The 17,529-nt window shown below is 33.4% G+C and overlaps 2 protein-coding genes and 1 pseudogene across 3 annotated transcripts; 1 reads left to right on the top strand and 2 right to left on the bottom strand.

Annotated features, from left to right (window-relative positions):
• Nucleotides 1–2,207: 2,207 nt before the first annotated feature.
• Nucleotides 2,208–6,950, bottom strand: LOC115959008. 2 transcript variants are annotated; one of them, XM_031077303.1, is made up of 6 exons: nucleotides 6,848–6,950; nucleotides 5,884–6,226; nucleotides 5,633–5,793; nucleotides 5,423–5,453; nucleotides 3,963–4,065; nucleotides 2,208–2,371 (listed from the first exon to the last, which is right to left on the bottom strand). In XM_031077303.1, the coding sequence occupies exons 2-6, from the start codon at nucleotides 6,196–6,198 to the stop codon at nucleotides 2,265–2,267; spliced, it is 717 nt and encodes a 238-aa protein (XP_030933163.1). In that variant the 5' UTR covers nucleotides 6,199–6,226; nucleotides 6,848–6,950; the 3' UTR covers nucleotides 2,208–2,264. The 2 variants fall into 2 exon arrangements, with proteins under 2 accessions (XP_030933163.1, XP_030933164.1); XM_031077304.1 differs by having other exon boundaries at nucleotides 5,884–6,218; nucleotides 6,848–6,948.
• An 805-nt stretch (nucleotides 6,951–7,755) lies between these two features.
• On the top strand, nucleotides 7,756–13,472 carry LOC115962309 (abasic site processing protein HMCES). The gene is made up of 8 exons (XM_031081219.1): nucleotides 7,756–8,012; nucleotides 8,096–8,294; nucleotides 9,754–9,839; nucleotides 10,141–10,253; nucleotides 10,557–10,622; nucleotides 11,634–11,746; nucleotides 11,861–11,926; nucleotides 12,665–13,472. Exons 1-8 carry the CDS (start codon nucleotides 7,918–7,920, stop codon nucleotides 13,259–13,261), a joined length of 1,335 nt encoding a protein of 444 aa, XP_030937079.1. The 5' UTR covers nucleotides 7,756–7,917; the 3' UTR covers nucleotides 13,262–13,472.
• Nucleotides 13,473–14,996: 1,524 nt separating this feature from the next.
• Nucleotides 14,997–17,287, bottom strand: LOC115961860 (annotated as a pseudogene).
• Between the last annotated feature and the right edge of the window lie 242 nt (nucleotides 17,288–17,529).

Below are 17,529 nucleotides of genomic sequence, written 5' to 3'. Positions count from 1 at the left end.
ATTAAAGCACATAAACCAAAAAGTTGTTGTACCTTGATTTTTAATTAAAAGTTGGTTTGAGTAGCTTTTGTAAACTAGAGTTTTTGGTTGGTTAGGAGGAGATGGAATTCAAGAGTAGAGAACAAGCAAGGATATTGGACAGCCAGCTTTTTATTATTATGAAGTACTTCTAACCAATTTTTGAGTTTCTTATTATTTTGATTAATAAAGGGGAAGGGGTTAGAACTTAGAACAGTAAAAATATATAAAAAGTTTTTCTAATTTAGAAAAATCTTATTGATTTGGCCTTCTATATAACTTGGTCAACCCAAAAATTTTGAGATTATGACTTTGTTATTATTTTATATAAAAAAAAATAGGTGGGTAAATAAACATTATAATAATAAGTGTGATGTTTTCACTTGTGTAAAATGTCATCATTCCTAATTGAATGGATATTTTAGCAAAATAATAATAGTTTACTAATAAATATTAAAAATAGCGCTATGGACAAATTGTTTAGGAGAATAGTCTCACCTTAAACCATGTTTTTAAAATAGGATTTTACAAACAAATTGTTGACTTGTAGAAAAATCTAATATACATTTATATTACACTTTGCATTGATATGGTATTTGAAAACACAATTTCTTTTAAATACATTGATAGCTGAGGGTGAGAAGAATTGAATCCTAAATGTCTTTGTTATAAACACTAAAAAGTACTAATTAAGTTATAATGCTCTTAGCACAACACAAGTTCAGTGTAAACACATTTGCCTTGAAAGTTCAGTGCAAATTTTGAAAGTTTGTGTTTCAAAATTTACACTAAATTCATTTTTCCAAAACATTATTTAAATGTATAACACAAATCTAAATTTCAAATTTTGCACTTAACATGAGTTCAGTGCAAATTTTGAAATCTATGCAAACTTATTAAATGTTTCACCCACCTAAATCAATAACTCCTAAACTCATTGAAAACATGATACCATCTTTAGTCTTTAGATTGAGTTTCCAAAACACGATTTAAATGTATAAAACATAATTTCAAAATTTTAAAATATTGTTTGGAAAACAAGTTTTAAATGTAATTTTGAAATTTTTGCTATCTATGCAAAATTTATTAAGATGTACATAGTAGCACCTTAAAGTTTAAAGACACGTTTTTTTTAGCAAAAAAAAAAAAGACGTTTTTTTTTTTTTTTTTGCCCCTAAACTCCCCTCACATTACCATTTTACTTTCTCCTCTCTATGAAGTGTTTTTAAAAATAAAATTGTGTTTTACGCTAAAATTGTGTTTGGAAACACAATTTCATTCAATGTAAAATATAAAATTTCAAAATTTTGCACTAAACTCATGTTTCCAAAACATAACTTTAAATCAAATGTGTTTACACTAAAATTATGTTTTCATAATAATTTTAGTACAAAATATTTATTGAAATTGTGTTTCAATTTCTAAGTGTACATTATGTCTATTATCTCATGCCACATTGGCATATTTTAATTTAATTCATGTTTTCAGAACACAATTTCATGTTTTGAAAACACAAGGCAATTCTCCCAAATAATTTTTTCAGAACATTATTTTTAATAAATAAGTTGCAAAAAATGAAACCTAAATTAAATATTTTTTTTCTTATATAATAATGTAAAAATTACTTCTAATTTGCTATTTAAGAATTTTATTTTATGTAATAGAGGCAAAACAATAAATTCACACACTACTACAGTAACCATCATCCCATTTTTCTTCTCAACTAAACAAAAAAATAGTAAATTTCCATCCTTCCATTTTTTCATCCTCCAAAACAGACATATATGTTGGAAAACTAAACTTTTTTCTATTCTCCCAATTTTCCATCCTCCCATCCAAGTGGAATCTTAATAACATATGAAAGCTACATTACAAGACTTTTCATCATGTTATGGATACAAAAGTTTACATGTCATAATATATATATATATATATATATATTGCCGGGAAATATTTTGTAGTTCAGTTTCGATTAGATTTCCACCTCAAAGACTCCCCAGATGCCCCCCTCCCCCTCCACCCTTCCCCACCCCAAAAAAAAAAAAAAAAAAAAAAAAAAAAAAAAAATCTACATACATCCAACAAAGAAAAGAAGAAGAGCAATGGCTACTTTGCTACAGTAATGGCAGGCTCCAGTTGCTGTCTTGACTGAAGAAATGATACCAGCAGCAATATAGTGAGAGAATAACTGAAGGAAAATTGTCCCAACTTTTCTCCTTTCCTTTATTTAGGTATACGTAGTCCTATCAATCACTTTCACTATGCGAAAAGTATCTCTGAGCATCAAATGGTTGCTTCCAAGAGTTTGTATCAGGTAACTCAGAAGCAGTTCCTCCATTCATGGGTGCAAATGCTGAGATAAAAAGAACATAAAAAGATCATGAACATCACACCAAAAACATCACAATTCCTAAAGATTAATTCAAATAGAAAATATGCAAAATGAGCAACGGCCCATTCATCTCGGATGCTTTTAATCATCGCATTTTAACAAATTCGCTCCTCTTTGTTTTACATATCATTTGAATCAATATTGTCTTTAATGGCAGCTATTATGGGTCTATATCCTGAAAGTTAGGTTATGTGTTAGATCAATGTCAAGATTTCATGAACATAAAGCAGAACAAAATGTCAAGGTTTCAATATTTAGTAATTCACTAATGCTATGTTTGGATGTTGGGGGGAGTAGAGTAGAGGGAGGGAGAGTAATTTAATTACCTTGTTTGGATGTTTTTTAAGGAAGGAAGGGGGGGGAGGGGGGGATTTGGAGGGGTTTGAACTACTTCTAACCCTTTATTTTTAATTCCCCCAAATTGGAGAGATTTGGAGAGAGAGTAGAGCATAAAAATGCTTGACCAAATGAATTATCAAATTTAACCTTACCATATTAACAAAATTACAAATGAAAAGACTAATTATTCCCCTCCCCCTTAATTTTAAAAACATCCAAACAAGGTGAAGGATAACCATTCCTCTCTACTCCCCTCTACTCTCCTCTCTCTCAAAACTTCCAAACATAGCATAACTTTTTTCAGTGGCAGTGACCCCAATTTCTCTAATTGCTACAATATAAGGAAAGGCGTAGCCCCCAATTGCAACAGAAAGCAGAACTAAATGATTCCCTTTCTAGTCTACTAATATTCAAATCTGCTATATATATAATTGTGGGGCTAGTGCATTAAGCATAATATAGTTACTATGCCAAAGTGTGCAGCAAGGTCAAGAGCCTTGTAGCTTAACTCGCACTTCTTGGTATTTCTAATGTAGACGTCTAGGATTCAAATTGCCCCTCCTCCATTGTAACTATGGAGGGAAAACAAAAAAGTGTGCAGTGAAGAAAAAAATCTTTGTTGCAGTTACCCAAGAGAAGTTGACCAATATGAAGGATTTTCCACCCTACAACCATAATATGCAAGATTTCAATAGTCTCAAAAAACAGGCACAGGGGTGGGGTTTTTTCCTGATAAATTGCTCTTTTCCCTTTCCCCATTAGTGATTGTACCAGATTTTGATACTATAAAACAGATGCATGGAATTCCAGGATTCCATCTAATTATCTCATCTATGTTTTAGTATGAGGTTTACACAATGGACTTTGACATAACTCGTTGCTAATTTAGGGGAAAAATGTCACCACTAATTTAAAACTATTTGATAATAAGTGGCAAGTTCTTCCAAAACAAGTCAAGGGACCAAACTTTATTAACCTCAGTTGCATGAAAATATATTTTGCAAGGCCACCCACATAGTGATGAATGAGATTTGATCTTTAGCCTGCTGAAGGAAAGCTAAAAAGCTGATAAACAAACCTAGCTCAAGGTGCTATTGAGAGTGTTACTTCGCTTTCAGCAATGATCCGTCACCCAGGTCTAAGGAATCAGTGAGACCAAATCACAAAAAAGAATGCAAGCAAGTAAAATAAAGCTCAAACACGTTGAGCCTACCTTTATCTCTCATTCTTTTCTCCCTGTCAAATTCAAACTTATCCCGAATTTGGCTGACCCTTTCCCAATTATCACCTTGCCTGTTCCTCCCAAAACCCTGGTCCTGTATTAAAATCCAGTCAATTTCTGTGGTAGTGGCACATGTAACTAGACTTAAATATTAAATATTAAGTGATAAAAATGTTCAAACTAAATCAAACCATTTTTCTAGATCAAACACATCCATTACTCTTGTAGCATAAATTACAAAACCAGAAGTGCACCCTTCTTGCTTAAATAAAATTAATAAGTTGCAATGGAGACTACTGAGCAAAATAAAAATGTCATACTAGAGACTGGGATTCTTCTTTTTTTCCTATTTTGAACTATTTCTCCCAATAGAACCAGAGAGTGATAAGAAGGAGATACTCATTTACATAACCATAGGGCAGAAAATATTAATTTCAAGTGGCAAATAAGCCTTCTTGCAGCAATTTTGCCCAATGAAATCATGATAAATTATCATATTTTTGGTTCTTTTGAATGAATTAAGACTTTTCTTTCTTCTCATATAGGGGTGTTTCTTTAAATAGAAAAACTACTAGCAAAAAAAAAGCATGCTCTCAATTATTTTTTGATAAGTAATAGAAATTTATTGAAAAGAGACTACATCATGCACGCGCGCACACACACACAAAAAAAAGAAAAAGAAAAAAAGAGAGAGGCAAGAAATAGCCTAAAGAATTACAAAAAGTAAAGAAGATTATGTACAAAAAGATAGAGACTCAATAAACACTGGAATGGAATCTCTATTTGTGAGTCTCCAAGCACGAGACCAATCAAACAAAGTGCCAACAAAATAAGCTAGAAGTTGGTCCCTTGAACTCTCCATATCCTCAGATGTTCGCCTATTTTGCTCTCACCAAATAATCCACATCAAACATAATGGAACCAAATTCCAAATATCCAATGAATGTTTTCCCATCCAATTCCACCAACCAAACGAAAGATCTTTCACACTCTTTGGTAAGACCCAGGAAATACCAAAAGATCTAAATACAAAACACCACAATTCATAAGCTTCCTTGCAGTGAAAATCAGAAGGTATTCCACCCCCTCCCCACTACACCAACGCATGCAACACCAATCCACATAGTGACATCTTGCCTAATGTTTTCTAATTAGTGATCGTTGATGCCTAGATATGCCATCAACCATATATCGAAACATCCTTTTAAGTAAAATCTAAGTAAACCAATCTAAAAGCTCCTAGCTCTCATCAGCTAGCATAAATCAACTGTGTTTCTAGAGCACTATTAGCCCAATCTTGAAAGTTGAAAGTACTAAACCTTGGAAGTAAAGCAGACAAGATATATATATATATATATATATATATAAACACACACACACACACACACACACACATATATATATACATAATATAGACAAGATAGCATTCTTAATCCAATTCAAACCCATACCTTCATTGGCTCAGCAGCTGATCGCCTGCTCCTGAAACACAATCAAAAGAAGGTTAAATTTAGTATCCATTATCAACATCACATACTCTTACTTCAAACAAATCAAGTCTTAATAACTAAAAAATTGATGCTTATGAATGAAACACAATCAAAAGAAGAAAAAATTGAGAGTCCATTGTCCAAGTTTTGCAATATGAAATAAAGTGAAACCTATAAGGAGAAAAATCTTGATCATCATCTTCGGCGGACTCGTAGTTAGCATGATCTTGTGCAATTTTCTTGGAGTAGCCTTCATCCCAGTACAACCTCTCCCAATTCTCTCTAAGCTCCTGATACAATTGCATGTACTTGTTGCACCAGGGCTCATGCTCCTTTACAATATCAATAGCTAATAAAAATTAGGTAACCAAACTAGCTCTCACAAACCAAGTAATGATAAACCAGGAGAACAGTGGACAAACCGCTTCCTTGATGATGAGGCGAGTGCGGCGCATGAACTGCTCCCGGAGCTGCTTGCGGCGCTTATTGGGAATGTTGTCCCTTGGGATCACAAAGCGCTCACGTGGAGGCACATGATCACCAACCTCATGCATTTCACCGTCCACTACCCACCACTCTGAATTTTTCTCACCCGCCTTCTTTGCTAGTGCCGGGGCCAGAGCTGGCCGTCTAGGCCTCCTAGATGTGCCCGTGTCAGTCCGGGCCCATCGGACTTGCTGGGAAGCAGAGCGCAGGCATGGGGCTAAGGCCTGGATATGTTTGGTCAGGGAGAGCATAGATTGGCAGCTTTCTGATTCTGATTTTCTAATCTCAAAAGAGGTTAGAGTTTAATTCACTAATACTTTGAAATCCATAAATAACTATCAACAGTATTCCTGCAAAACTAGATGCAGAAAAACTAAATTCTTGTGAAACAATACAGTAGCATTTGAAAATATGTACCTTTACCCTCTATCAACTACCCAAAAAAACATTTCATTATGCTTTAACTACAGATAAATAGTACTTATAAAAAGAAAGAAAAAAGGAGTAATGGTTAACAACATAACACATTATCAGTAAGTTTAGAAATGGAATTACAGCATAACAAAAATACATAAAAACTAAAATTGTTGTGAAACATATACAGTAATAACAAAACCCCATAAATTCTTATCCAAACTTGCATCCGAAAATATATATACCTTTCACCTCTAATCTATTGAAACATTTCACTGTCCCTAAACAATTTCAACGAGTCATCATCAATTCAAAGGACCCAAAAAAAAACAAATACAGTGTCCCAAATAGCCTTTGAATCCCTTGATAGCTGCTATCTAAAGGTTTATGAAAATGAAATGAAAATAGGAAGCCATAATCATAAAAAACCTGAGAGAGAGAGATTCTTCAATTAATTTAAGTTGCCAAAAAGAGGAGAAACCGTACCTGAGAGTGAATGAATTCCGAGTATGTGCAAAAAAACGTGTAGTGTAGACTGTAGATGTGAGGAGTCGCTGAGGAGGGTTTTGGGTTTTGCTTTCTATTTTCGTCAATAAGCAAAAAAACGAGGGTATTTTAGGAATTGTATTTTTTTTTTAAGAAATAAATTGTAAATTACACCGAAAAGAAGGGTGTTTGAATTTATACTACGAAATTTCAAAATTTGAATTTTACATTTTAAAGTTTAAGAGTATTTAAATTTTATATCATAATTATTTAGAATTTAGATTTTATCTTCTAAAATTTGGGAGTATTTAAATTTTATATCCTTAAATTTTGATACTTCAAAAAGAAGGTGCAAAATCTAAATATTATAAAATTTAAGAGATAAAATTCAAATTTTAAGACTTCTTCACCTAAAATCTAGACACTCGGCATGCGTTTAGAGTGGGCATTTTGCTCGTGTTCAGCGTTTTTTTAGTGAGTCTTATAGGTACTGTTCACATACCACCAAACTCACTTTTTCACAGATTTCTAGGTAAATTTGGATCCCGCAGCACTATTCATATATTTAAAAATTATTTTACTACAATGTTCTCAGTAATAAGTTTTCAGTTTTTAGCAAATAAGCGGTATCCAAACACAGTCTCGGTGTGAGAGAAATTTGCAATTTAGAGGATCTTTAGATACCATTTATTTTGCTGAAAGTACTATTGATAAAGGTAAAAGTTAGTTAAAATAATATAGTGACGCTCATAAATAGTATCAAAAGTAATAAGACCTATAAATAATAATAAAAATAAACTGAATAATAATTTTTTTTTTTTTTTCGTTATAACCCAAACGCGCACCTACCCCAAAAAAAAATTGGAAAACGCTGTCGTAAATGGAATCGTGAGTTTACTCGCCTCGAATCTCAAGACAGTTACAACTTACAACTTGCAATCCAACGGTCTAGCTGTTTGTCTTGCATCAGAGATATACAAGCGAAGGTGTAGCGCTAATAGTTACTGACTCCACCAAACGAGAAGAGAAAGATTGAAGAGAGCGAGAGAGAGCGAGAGAGAGAAGTGGAAATGTGTGGGAGAGCTCGTTGTACTCTGAGAGCTGATGACATTCCTAGGGCTTGTTACCGCAACAACTCCTCAGTTCGTAATCTTCACATGGACCGGTCCGTACTAACTACTAACCTCTTTTCTTCATTCCTATTAATCTATTATTATTATTGCTTTCAATAATACTAATACTTATCAGGTACCGTCCATCCTACAACGTTTCACCGGGACATCATTTGCCGGTTGTTCGTAGAGAACAAGGATCATCATCATCAGCATCTGCTGCTGGTGCTGCTGCTGCTGCTTCTGAATCAGATGCTGTTGTTGTTCATTGTATGAAATGGGGACTCATTCCCAGCTTCACTAAAAAATCTGACAAACCTGATCACTACAAGATGGTACTCTTTTTAACTATTTTTTACTTCTCTCTCTCTTTCTCATTTTTTCAAACACATACCAGGCATTCTTAAACTTCTTAAATCACTGCTTTACATTCTTGCTATCTCGTTTAACATTTAAACTTAAATATGCTACATGTCTACAATCAACAACATATACAGTGTGCTAACATATAGGACTTTATGATGTTTCCCTTATGCATCTAGTCAAATGTGCGAGTTTGATGAATAAAAATCCTTTGTCCCGCTCGTAGTGTTCCACTTTATGCTCTATTAATCATAGCCCACCGCACGTCCCATTTTCCCCCCCTTTATAAAGGTAACCAAAGTTTAAATGGAAAAATTTCAAACACTAAGTTGGTTGCATTTTTAAGAATAGCAACATTTTTACATGTTGCATGCACAAAGACAAGTTATAAGAAAAGGAGGATGGGCTTACTGCATAACAGTAGGCATGAAAGGTCTCTGATTAATTGGTTTTATATGTGCTCATAAACGGCACGCACAAACATTAGAGCGACCTGAATACAAACTATACCTGCAAGTAAAAGGCCCAAACCTAGAATTCAATGTTCCGGGTGAATCTGCTTTAGGATGATGTTGTTTGTTTAAGAATTCAGCTTTCAATGTTTACCATCTAGTCTGCATTGATCATCGTTCCACAACTGTATTAATCTTTCTGCTCAGGTTAGCTTCACATCTCACAGTTGTCATGAATTGTTTACTTTATTATTCAGTTGATAAATTAATTTGCATATCTGAATGCACTCAGTTCTTACTTTTCCTTGCACTTTAATTATTTGTGTCAGTTTAGTTACACTGCCTAAGCTACAAATTGACATTTTTATTACAAGATTTTTAAATTATGTCATGATATCATATAAGAGTTTTTTATTTGTTTATTGGTTTTCCATCTCCAGTTCACATCCAAATGTAAATACTTATTTGAATATCCAGTCTGTTGACAAATCATTATTTATCTGTGTCTTTGTGATCAATTGAACAATGAGACTGAAATGTTAATTTTGAGGTACACCTGTTATCTCATCCCTGTCTTGGAAATTTTGTCAGCATTTTATTTTTGTTCATAATACTCCTTCTATCTACTCGTTAACTTTCTCAAACATTCCACGAGAGAGAGAGAGGGAGAGTGTGTGTGTGACATTAATTGTGGAGGTTAAGATTGACAGCCTAGGGACTTCATTGATGATCATTGTAATTCTATCACTTTAGCTGAAATGGGGACAGCTTTAGTAAATCATATTATTTACATGGTTTGGTAAATAAAATTTCTGATAATGTTTACATTGTTAATGATTTTTTCTCCTCATATAATTTACATGTTGTGTATGCATTCGTTTTGATTTCTATATAAAACTGGTTGTTTAGTTTGAGATGACTTTAAATCATACAACTTCTTTTGGAAATTTCTTGTTATTTCATGTGTTGCGAATTGCAGTTTAATGCCCGATCTGAGTCAATAAGTGAAAAGGCTTCTTTCCGTCGTTTAATCCCTAAAAACCGGTGCCTTGTAGCAGTAGAAGGGTATGTTTTTTTTCTCAATATTTGGCACCTGTTTCTTTAATATTGTACTCTAGGAAGAATTTTCTGATAGTAGATTGATTTTATTTTTAACTTTCCTGAATATTAACAATCAATATTAAACCTATTAAATTTCAGTGATTAAAATAGAACCTTTTTGAAAGGATTTCCCGTTATATGGTTTTAGGTCATCTTGTAAGAAATGTTCATATTGTGTGTGTGTGTGTGTATATATATTTGCAAATTTATCTGTATATGGCATGAAATGTTCTACGCTATAACTTGACTTTGTATAATACCCCAGATTCTACGAGTGGAAAAAAGATGGACAAAAAAAGCAGCCATACTACATCCATTTCAAGGATGGCAGGCCTCTTGTGTTTGCAGCTCTTTATGATGCATGGGAAAATTCAGAAGGTAAACTATTTTCCCCCCATGTATTTTAGATACATTTATTGGAAGATACATCATATTAAATTTTTATATTTAATTAGCTCTAATAACTGATATATTCTTTCTGTGTTATACCAATTTCAGTATTAGTGAATAAGATCAGTTTAGTATGTTGTTTATCCTTATAGTTGTAGGCACTCTTCTTATTGCTATATCTACCATTTTACCAAAAATTTGACGTGGTTGATATAGTTTCTTTCATTCTTTTCCCTCAAAAGAGAAGGCTAATACTTTATTTTAATTATTTTAGTGTATGATTTCCTGCAGGTGAGATCCTCTACACGTTTACAATTCTCACTACTTCTTCTTCTTCAGCATTACAGTGGCTGCATGGTAAGTCATGCTTGTTTCATTTTATTCATATTACATGTTCTAATCTTGTGATGTCTGCACATTGTAAATTAGTGTGCTAAACCCCAAGAAAAAGAAACTAATGTTACTCATCTGTTATTTTCGTCATCATATGTCAATGGGATGTACTATCAGTGTTATGAGCAAATGTTTTCTTTTTGTTTTTTGATAGAAGAGTGCAATTATTGTTAAGATTTATAACCAACTCCAAATTTTTGGGATTAAGGTTTTGTAGTTGTATTTTTGTACCACTTATGCTGTGAAGTATCACTATCAAAGGATGAGTAATTAGTTGAAAAACATGTTTGGAACTTGTGTAATCACTTAAAATTGTATGTTTTAAAGGAACAGTAAATTTAAAGTTGAGGTCATGTGCATGGCTACCATGCTTCTGCTTTCTTGCTATTTGGAGTATGTTGTACAGGGTTTGCTTCCTATGACGCATATAATTTGTTGGTTGATTTTACTTGCCTTCTGCTATTTTGGCTGAGTTTTTGTATTTCATACATAACTGGACTATTGATGTCCTTGTAGATCACCTATATTTCATTTTTATGCATAGAAAAGGTCTCAGAAAAGGCATAAAAATGCCAAAGCTAGAGAAACTTTTGATTGGAGTTTAGAAATGGTGACTAGTAGGAATGTTTGAATTTATTGTCTTCACACACAAACAAGATTTAAAAAGAATCCCACATTTTTATGGATAAAAAGCTAATGATTTTCCCGCTGTTGTAAGTTCTAACAAAATGAACAGGAATTATTGTGGTGTCATTATAGTATCAGTCCTTAAATTTTGATAAAATTAAAATGGTAGTTATAGATTATGGTATCATCACAGATCTTAAGCTTGATTTATAATTGTTCTCCAACCAATCATGTTAGAATTGGAAGTGGGATCTACACAGATTCTGCTAAATTATTTGTTTACTATGCCAATCTTCACCAAATTGAAGTGGTCATATACTAATTTTTTTCATTGCACCATCATTATAGACAGGATGCCTGTTATTTTGGGTGATAAGGTATCAACTGATACATGGCTAAATGGTTCTTCATCTTCCAAGTTTGATAACATGCTTAAACCATACGAAGAAACAACTGATTTGGTAAGAGCTGTCTGAATATAAGAAACAACAGCTTCTCTATATCTATATTTGCTACTTTGAGTATAAATGGTATACAATATTCCAAATTTATTATTCTTGTCTTCCAATCTCCAGGTGTGGTACCCAGTAACACCTGCAATGGGTAAGCCATCTTTTGATGGACCAGAATGCATCAATGAGGTGAGGCTGGTTGCCTTTTTCTTTAACGTAGTGTATTTTCTCTCTTGTCTTCCGTAAATGAATGTAGGCAATAGTTGATGGAGATCTGATAAATAAGGTCAATCAAGGGAAGAAGTATCTTATGAGACAGTTTCATGAGACCTTCTCTTACAAGATATGTGAGTCTCACATGCTGTGAGAGCGTGGGCTCATGAGATACCCTCTCCAATCAAGATTTAGTACCAAGCTAAATGGCACCTCTACCCCCATAAGTATGGGGTGGTGTGTGAGAGAGACCCCCTCCAATCAAAATTTAATGCCAAGCTAAATGGCACCTCTAAACCAAACCAACCCCCCCTCCCCCCCCCCCAAAAAAAAAAGTATGGGGTGGTGTGTGAGAGTGGGGTTTGAATTCCTTAGTTGTGTGATTATGTTACTTTAATAAATAAAAAAACCCACTTAGAATTCATCTGAGGGTGTCCATTTATTGGTAACACTGGCTCAATTTTGTTTATTCTAATTATCAAATAGCATGCATCATGACTTTTTCCCTGTTATGTTTCTATTTGACTTGGTTTTTATTTTTGGGAAAAACCAGGTAAGAAATATTCACAGTTCTTATCAAAAAAAAGAAAAAAGAAAAGAGAAAAACAAAAAAAAGAATAGAAATATTGGCAGTTGCTTTCTGTTCAGATACTCCTAATCCTAGATTTATACAGGAAAAAACTCCTAATTGCTGGTTGAACCATTTTTGTACAGATAAAATTAAAGATAGAGGGCAGCAATCCAATCACTAAATTTTTCTCAACAAAAGCAGCTAAAAAAGAAGAGTCATCAAACTTAGAGGAGAAAAACTCTTGTGCAGAATCTTTCAAGACTGATCCACCAAAAAGCTTTAAAAAAGAGCCTGAGACTCAGGACAATACGGCATTTTCATCCTTCACTGAAAAAGGTGACCAGGACTCAAGGAGCAATCCAATCTCCAAGTTTTTCTCAACAAAGGGAATTAAAGAAGAAGAATCAAACTCAGAGGAGAAAAAGTCTTCTGCCGAATATTTCATGACTGATCCACCAAAAACAAAAAGCTTTAAAAAAGAGCCTGATACTGAGGACAACAAAGCGCTTTCATTCTTCACTGGAAAAGGTGACCAAGACTCAACATCTAGTGTTGTACATTCTCAAGATGGACCAGCCAAGTGCCAACTGAAGCGGGACTATGAGGAGTTTAATGCTGATTTAGAGAAAAATAATGATGAAACTAGCAAGCTATGCTCTACTCCGGCAAGGAAGAAGGGAAACCCGAAGGATTGTAGTGATAAACAACCCACCCTATTTTCGTACTTTGGTAAAAGCTAGTCCGCCTTGCTATGTAGATTCCCTGTGCATAACCTTGTACGTAAATTTTGTTGTCAGTGTTGCCAGCTACAGATGAAAACTTTTGTAAAAGTAGGCAGTAGCTTGCAATCTGTTGTGTTTTTAAGAAATTCCAACTTCACTCCTTTGCTGGAGGATTGTAAAAAGATTGAAAAGGCTCATCAATGAAATTTGTTTAACGTTGACAAAGAGAGATTGGGTGTAAACTAAACCTATGTAATTAACTTATTATATGGCTAATTGAATTAGATTAACGCAGGAACATTTGGGACATAAAGGGTAGCATCCAAAGCGCAACAGAACAGAAAAAACAATAATGTAATGTCTGAACCAGAACTGCAATAGCCACGTGTGCTATTGCAATGCAGAAGCAGCAGCTGTATATGTTCTCCTCTCCGGCTCCGGATCTACCACCTATAGGAAAACTTTAAAAACTCTGGGAAGAAACCACAGCATATTCAGAAGTGATTTTGAGTGAGACCCGACAGCCTACTTTCACAACCTGCACAGGTAGTAATCTGTTTTCTACCTGGAATAAAGTTATTATTATTATTTTTTTGGCTTGTTAAGGTAGTCTTTGAATAGCCCTTGAGCTTGGAAGGCTTTGAAACTTATCGTCTTTGAATGGAGTATTAAATTATATTGTTATCTAGGTAGCTCCAAGTTTAGCTTCAGCATCCATGAAAGTAAATCAATTCTCCCATGGAATTTAACTGCCATTGACGCCCTAATATGCCAATAAATAAACTTTCAAACTTGGACCGTAACATGAGATATATATAGTTTCAACAGGACTATTTTCGGGTTGCCAAATCCATTACTTTGTGAAAATTATTTTTTAGAGGGAATAGAGTCTGATTGATCATCTTTTGCAGTGTTCCTTGACAATTAGGGGTGGCAAAATTAACCCAAACCCATTTACTCACCCAAACCCTCCCATTTAAATAAGACTCAAACCAACCCAATTATTAATTGGGTTAAATGGGTAGTAACCCAATTAGACCCAAGTATTATTTTTACAAATCACCTAACTCTAAAATACCCAAAACCACTAAAAAGACCAAAATACCCATAAAACCTCCAAAATTACCAAAATAACCAAAATAACTCCTAAACCTAAAAAATGACATAAATACTCCCGAAACCTTAAAATTACCAAAATACTCCCTAAACCCATAAAATGATTAAAATACTCCTGAAACCTAAAAAAGACCAACATACCCCCCCTAAACAAAAAAAAAAATGACCGAAATACCTCTAAAACCTTAAAATGACCAAAATACCCTTGAAACCTAAAAAATGACTGAAATACCACCGAAACCTAAAATTTTGCTCATTTTTGTGTTTACTTACCCGAATATGTAATAAATTGGATTAGTAGTAGATGATTAACAATATTGGTGGACAATATTACTTAAGAATAAAAAGCATTTAGTAAGGGTTGAATAAAAATTTTGATTTTTATAAAGAAATATCTCAATTGCAATAATAAAACAAATACTATCTACAACAACACTATAGATCATAGCATATTTCAGCAAAATGTTGAACTTAAACAACTCAAAAAATAACTAAGAAAAGTTCCCCAATTTCATTTAAATAAAGAAAAAGGGAACATGTTAGATGAGATTTTATTTAAAATAGAACCTCGATAACCTATCTACAAATGGTAATTTTTTCATTCTACATTAGTTTTAACAACTTGGGAGGCATTTCATTAAAATTTGTTGGTACAAGCAGGAGGGTTTTGCTTGCCCGAAATTGCGGGTTGGACGTTAGCACAAGTGGAAGTAGTAGATCCTCCACCTCCCTTGTATGCGAGATCAATGTCAGAGAGCACCACTTGTTGGCATGGTACACTCTTACTGCAAATAAGATTCACAGCTTCCTTTGTTGAAGAAGTGCCTCTAATTTTCTTGAAGCTAACATTGCTGATCTTGACTTTTGAGGGAGACTGAAAAAAAAAAAAAAAATGCACCCAAGAATTTGATATTAGTATTTGTAATTTTCTTAATTTTTTTTTTTAACCTTTAACATCAGAATTTGTGTATATATTTGTGATGTCTATAGTAATCTGGTTTGAGCATTGATTGTTTGGGCAGTAGTTTTGATCCATGATGATAGGATTGGCAACATTGTTCATGACAACATCCTCGAAATGTATATCAGAAGCAACTCTAGAAGGGGAAGAAGGCCATGTGTTGATTCTAACACCATTATTTGTATTGCTAAGTGTGGCACCAATAACTTTGATTCCTGAAACAAGTTGTTCATTCTAGTACTTTCCAAGACTTCCAATGTTGATACCATGGCCAGGTCCACAAGTTACTTGGTTAGCAATAACATCTTGGGTTCCATCACCAATGGAGATGCAATCATCACCTGTTCCAATATTGGCATTGGTAATGGTGATCTGAGATGAACGTCCCATGTGGATTCCATCGGTGTTGGGGCTATCTATGGGTGCAGTTATGGTAACATATTGGAATTGCAACTTCTTGCATTCCAAGAGGTTGATGTGGAAAAATTTGCTGTCCTTCGATGTAATGTCTTGGACTATTGAATTTGTGACATAGTTGAACCTTATATTCTATTCATGTTTACAAGTTAGATAAATTAAAACACTAAATACGAGCGCTCAAGTTCCATTTAAGCATTCACTTAAAATAAAGTTTCATTTAAAAAACATTTTAATTAGTAAAACGCTAACGATTCTTTGAATTATTTAATATAAATATTTTTTTTTGAAATAAATGTGACCATTAAATCAATATAAAAAATAAGAAATATGGTAAAGTTATAGCAAATATTATTACATAAAAACTTACAAACTAATGTGTCTATGAATGTGGTTGGTACTACTTCAATAATATTATATTATATAAACAATTCTTCATAGACCACAAGTTTTGTCAAAAGATGACATGTGCGACTGTGATTGGTGAATTATCATTTTTAGATCTAACAATTGTTTTTTCTCTATCGCTTATAGTCGCATAGGTTAGTGTTGTGGCACAAAAAGTTGTGTCCATACTCCATAAACTTACTCATATATAAATTTTAAAATTAATTCTTTTTTGAGTTGTGACACATCACCATACAAAACTTGTCAAATTATTTGTAAAACATCATTTATCATATAAATGTTTGGATTATTTTTGGACAGTGAGTAAAGTTTGTAAAGTTGTAGTGTCTATGTATTCTATGTAGAAAATGATGGAAATGTAAATGCTAATTAATTAAGTTTGAAATCTTACAATAGGAAGTACGTTGCAGTTTTTGTCCTTGTCACACTCATTTTTTTTGTCATGCTTGTTGTCCTTTGCCATCAAAAACTCCACCACCTGACACAGTGAGACTGTCGATACGTTCAAAAATGACCCTACCATTTTTACCATTGAAGGAATCAACATCTGATGGGCCCTGTAGGGTTCCTTGAAGATTAAACTCAATAGCACCTTTTCATGGACCCAACAAAGTCACTAAACCTAGTTTGCATGCCCCTGTTGAAATCACAATTTTACTTCCTGCTATTGCGCATGTAGCTTTCCAAGCTTTTGTCAAAGCCTAAACACATTATGAAAAATCAAAATTAGTATATAATTATAATTTTGCATGTTAATGTTTTATCATCTGGTCATGACATCGATCAGTTTCTAGTGTAAATGGAGTTTGAACCTAAGTTCTCTTATTCAAAGTTAAAAGGTTTTACTAGTTAAGTTAACTAGAACACACTCTTCATGTTAATTAAGTATAGTTGATTGCACTACACATATTTATACCTGGGTGATATTAGCATTAGGTTGTGCTCCATATGATATAACATCAAAGACTTGCTAGGCATTGGTAGATGCCAACACCAATAGCAAGGAAATTGTTGCAATGCTTAAATTCTTTCCCATCTTATTGTTCTTTATTTCCTTGCTATTGCCAATTTGTTGTATGAAATGATGATAACCTCGTTTGGTTTGAAGCTATTTATACTTCAATACCTGAGCTCCACACCATTGAAACTACCCAACTAATATTAACTAATTTTATGCAAGCTCGCTAAGAGCTCTCTTGTATATACTTCAACTACTATACTTTTATCAGTTTTTGTGCTTTCTCCTCCACTAATTAATTATCGTTTGTTATTATATAAGATAAGATTATTTTACTTTTATATATCATCCTAACTTCTTTGCTTTAAATGGCATGCTGTTAGCCACCTGAAATTTGTTTATTTTATCATGTAACCAAAGTGAATA

The sequence above is a fragment of the Quercus lobata genome, chromosome 9 (genome assembly GCF_001633185.2).
Source record: "Quercus lobata isolate SW786 chromosome 9, ValleyOak3.0 Primary Assembly, whole genome shotgun sequence".
Lineage (NCBI taxonomy): Eukaryota > Viridiplantae > Streptophyta > Magnoliopsida > Fagales > Fagaceae > Quercus > Quercus lobata.
This window is presented reverse-complemented; position numbering and strand designations above follow the sequence as displayed.